Source organism: Coenobita brevimanus, chromosome 40 (assembly GCF_032717465.1).
Source record: "Coenobita brevimanus isolate Jiangsu-jjx chromosome 40, ASM3271746v2, whole genome shotgun sequence".
NCBI classification, from domain to species: Eukaryota; Metazoa; Arthropoda; class Malacostraca; order Decapoda; family Coenobitidae; genus Coenobita; species Coenobita brevimanus.
The window spans coordinates 11,086,191-11,089,608 of NC_136993.1; the positions used below are offsets into that span (position 1 = coordinate 11,086,191).

General features: G+C 41.9%; 1 protein-coding gene across 1 annotated transcript; it reads right to left on the reverse strand.

The window, feature by feature from the left end:
* Positions 1-1,028: 1,028 nt before the first annotated feature.
* On the reverse strand, positions 1,029-1,758 carry LOC145396956 (uncharacterized). The gene is made up of 2 exons (XM_080270189.1): positions 1,644-1,758; positions 1,029-1,336 (listed from the first exon to the last, which is right to left on the reverse strand). Exons 1-2 carry the CDS (start codon positions 1,756-1,758, stop codon positions 1,029-1,031), a joined length of 423 nt encoding a protein of 140 aa, XP_080126315.1.
* Positions 1,759-3,418: the final 1,660 nt, after the last annotated feature.

The following is a 3,418-nucleotide window of genomic DNA, read 5'->3' on the forward strand; positions in this document are numbered from 1 at the left end:
AGAGATAGACTCGAGTGTAGATCACGAGGAACGTCCCAAGTCTCCTCGAGCTCTACAGCCGACTTTGCAAGTAAGTCAGCCTGCTCATTGCCGTAGATACGACAATGACCAGGCACCCAGATCAGCGTGAATGACTTGTTACATGAATGCAACTTATTAACGATGCGGCCCTGGATCTCGTGAGAGTCCGTAGTACAAGATGCAATTGCCTGAAGGGCTGATTTTGAATCTGAAAATATGACAAATGAGTCATGCCAACTTATACAGTATAACTAGAGGTTTAGAAGTATGGTAACTGAACACAAGCAGCTGCATGGGGTTGCCAGGGTATGGGAGAGTAATCCCTCTCATAGCAACTGCTTTCCCCTAAGTGTGGAAATGCATTGATAAACACATACCATCCAATGCATTAAGACCATCTCATTTTGCCAGAGAACACGACCTTCATTGTTAAAATATGCTAAGAGCAAGTCCCGCACCTCTAATGCCCCTGCTGTTGGGCTTCGTGGGACTTTCTGTAAGTTACCAAGGCCATTTAACTCATTCTGATGCCACTGCCCACTAACTATTCTCCTCCCAGGAATATCCTCTCGAACAATTAGTTTTGGTGGTGAATATGCCTGCTGAGACTCTGCTCTTAAGAAATTGTGTAAAGCTGTTACGACCAGAACACTTTTGTTTGCCCTCAATGGTTTTGTAAGCATTGGCTGACGAAATATTTGAAACCTACTAGCCAATATGCCAAAAGCATTTTCCGACACCTCTCGTGCTCTAGACAGTCTGTAGTTAAAAATGATTTTATGTTGTGCCAGGTCAGTGCCAGAATATGATTTCATCATATATGTTTTAAGAGGAAAAGCATCATCCCCTACAATGACAAATGGTACACCTATATCTGTATTGGGAAGAGTTGTAGGAGGTGGAATACCAATGTCATTATTTTCCAGCACCTCCTTTAAAGTGCACTTATTCCACACTCCTCAATCACTAGCCCTACCATTAGTTCTAACACCTACATACAAAAAATTTTAGTCGGCATCAACCGGTGCCAACAGAACTATAATATAGTGGCCTTTATAGTCAAAGTAATGAGAGCCACTATGGCTGGGCTTTTCCAAAAGAACCCTTTTTCCATCCAGCGCACCCCCACACAGCGGGAAATTCCACAAAGTGTAAAAGTCAGCAGCCACCATCCTCCACTCCTGCTGGGTTGTAGGAAGTTTCATGTGTGTTGGCTGGAGAGCTCTGTACAAAGCCTCACATGTCTCTGGTATTATACTGGAGATCAGGTCCAGGCTGACTGGGAACTGATAACTTAGGGATGTTTGAGTCTCTTCTGTAATAGGGAAGAAAGTTACAGTAAGATTAAAGGAAAAAAATCAATTAGGCCTATTTAAAAACTTAGGAAATTGGTAGACCTATTAACAACATTTACCAAATACTGTACAGTATACAGAACCAACAATAACCATCATTTGATACCCTCTTTTTTGTATGATTTTGGAAATGCACCACTGTAACGAGACTGATATACATATTTTGATTACCTAATTCATGAAAATAACGTTATTGCTACCAACACATCCATCAGAAATGCACTTTTTAGTACAGTACTTAGTAAATACAGAGTGGGGAAAATTTACCTTTAATCCTAGGTGTGGCACTAGCCAACATGAATATCAAGTTAAACATCTTATCTGTAGCCAAGTGGCGAAGAGTCATTGCCAGTCGCTCCTCTGGAGGTACTGCCTTCCTCATGTTGGTATCATGTTTAATAATGGCTGGTCAAATCATTTCAAGCAGGTTATGAAACTGCTGCCTGCTCACACGCACCCAATTTTGGTAGCTACTGTGATATTCAAGGCATAATTCGTTAAGTAGCTCCCTGTACTGGTACCATCCTCTCTTCTCAGGAGCCATTCTCGACTTCACAGTCGCCTTCTTGTGGTTGTAGCCGCCGCCGCCTCCTCTTCTTCCTCAAGTGCCACAGCTGCAATGGCCATGGCAGCAATTGCCCTCGCCTCTGGAAGCTCTGAGAAAGCCATTTTAACCGATGGGGCTCCCAGAAAATGTGATGTGATGTATACTTCTCATTAGCATGTGTACCTGCTTGTAAACAAAGTTGCTTATCCTTATTCTCTACTGAGTCAGTGACAGCAATCACTTTCCACAGTTGCGAGACGGGGCTCTGGCAACAGTGTGAGAAGCATGTCCTTTGTCGAGGATACGAGGAACGTGTGTGATAGCGTCGAAGTTTTGTTCCACTAAAATCTTCCACTGCCGTTCCCGATACGAGGTACCATGTGATACCCCCTTTACGGTACCTACGTTCATTATCGCGCATCCTCTTGGGAAGGTTTATGTCTGGAACTGCATCAGCCTTCAGTAGTCAGACTGTAGCAGGTGGTTCTTGACCCATCAGTTCATACCCTAAGTGTCTGGCATACTGCGATGGGTAGAAATGATTTCAGCAGACTCTACCCGAATCGGGAGGAAATTTGTCTGCCCTTCTACACAAACTTACCTTTTGTTTTTGTTTTTTTCTTAATTCACTTTTTTTCAGGAATCTGTGGAGTTTATAAAATGTTCTCTTACTCCTTCCGCTACATCCAAATACACTGCAGCATCCCATTAATCCAAAAATATTAGTTATCTAAAAAAAAAAAAAAAAGAAAGAAAGAAAGAAAACAAGTGGATACCTCCAACCACGGCCACAGACAAGAAAGTCCCAGACGTAAACAAAGTTCGATGAACCATTCTACGTTATCACAGCTCGTAGCCAATGAAAGGCGAGATGCGCAGAACAGCAACCAAATGGTAATCTTAAGAGTCTACCTTCTCTTTTTTTAGTTATTTTACCATGCGGTTACCCATACCTGTGGGCAGAGGCAAAGAATAAAGAAGGCTAGAATGCAAAAGGATGACGTGGCTTTTTGAACTGGACACTTTGACTAATAAGTTTTTCCTTCTTTAGTTGGATTTTATCTTGCAATCAAATTTTCATTTATTGCTGCTAATATGTAATGAGTGAGGCCTGTGTCTATATGCTCGCGGAGGGAGGGTCACAGACAAATCCCGTCTATGTCACCACGTCCTCCATCAGGTTGTCCTACCTTTAACTTGCATCACCTCTATATATACACCACTCTACCTCATCCTTGTATTTCATCCTCGGTTTCCTCATCCCACTCTCTACCCGTCCTTATTTACGCACATGCTCCTAGTTATGCGTTTTTTCCCCTTTTGGAATGACATATTGTACCCAATTAGAACTGGATGTCATTTACAGAATCTTTTCCAGAAAGAATAATTAATTTTTATGTGTTGTTCAGAGCAATCATTATTTTCAGTATATTTTTATGGTGGCTATTAAAAGGTACAACATGCCAGGTTAGGAGACTAATAATACACTCATTTT

Coding starts and splice junctions, on each gene's coding strand:
- LOC145396956 (XM_080270189.1), bottom strand. CDS start 1,758: ATGAGGAAGGCAGTACCTCCAGAGGAGCGACTGGCAATGACTCTTCGC. Junction 1,337..1,643: donor TGCCACACCTAGGATTAAAG/GTAAATTTTCCC, acceptor TCCCTATTACAG/AAGAGACTCAAACATCCCTA.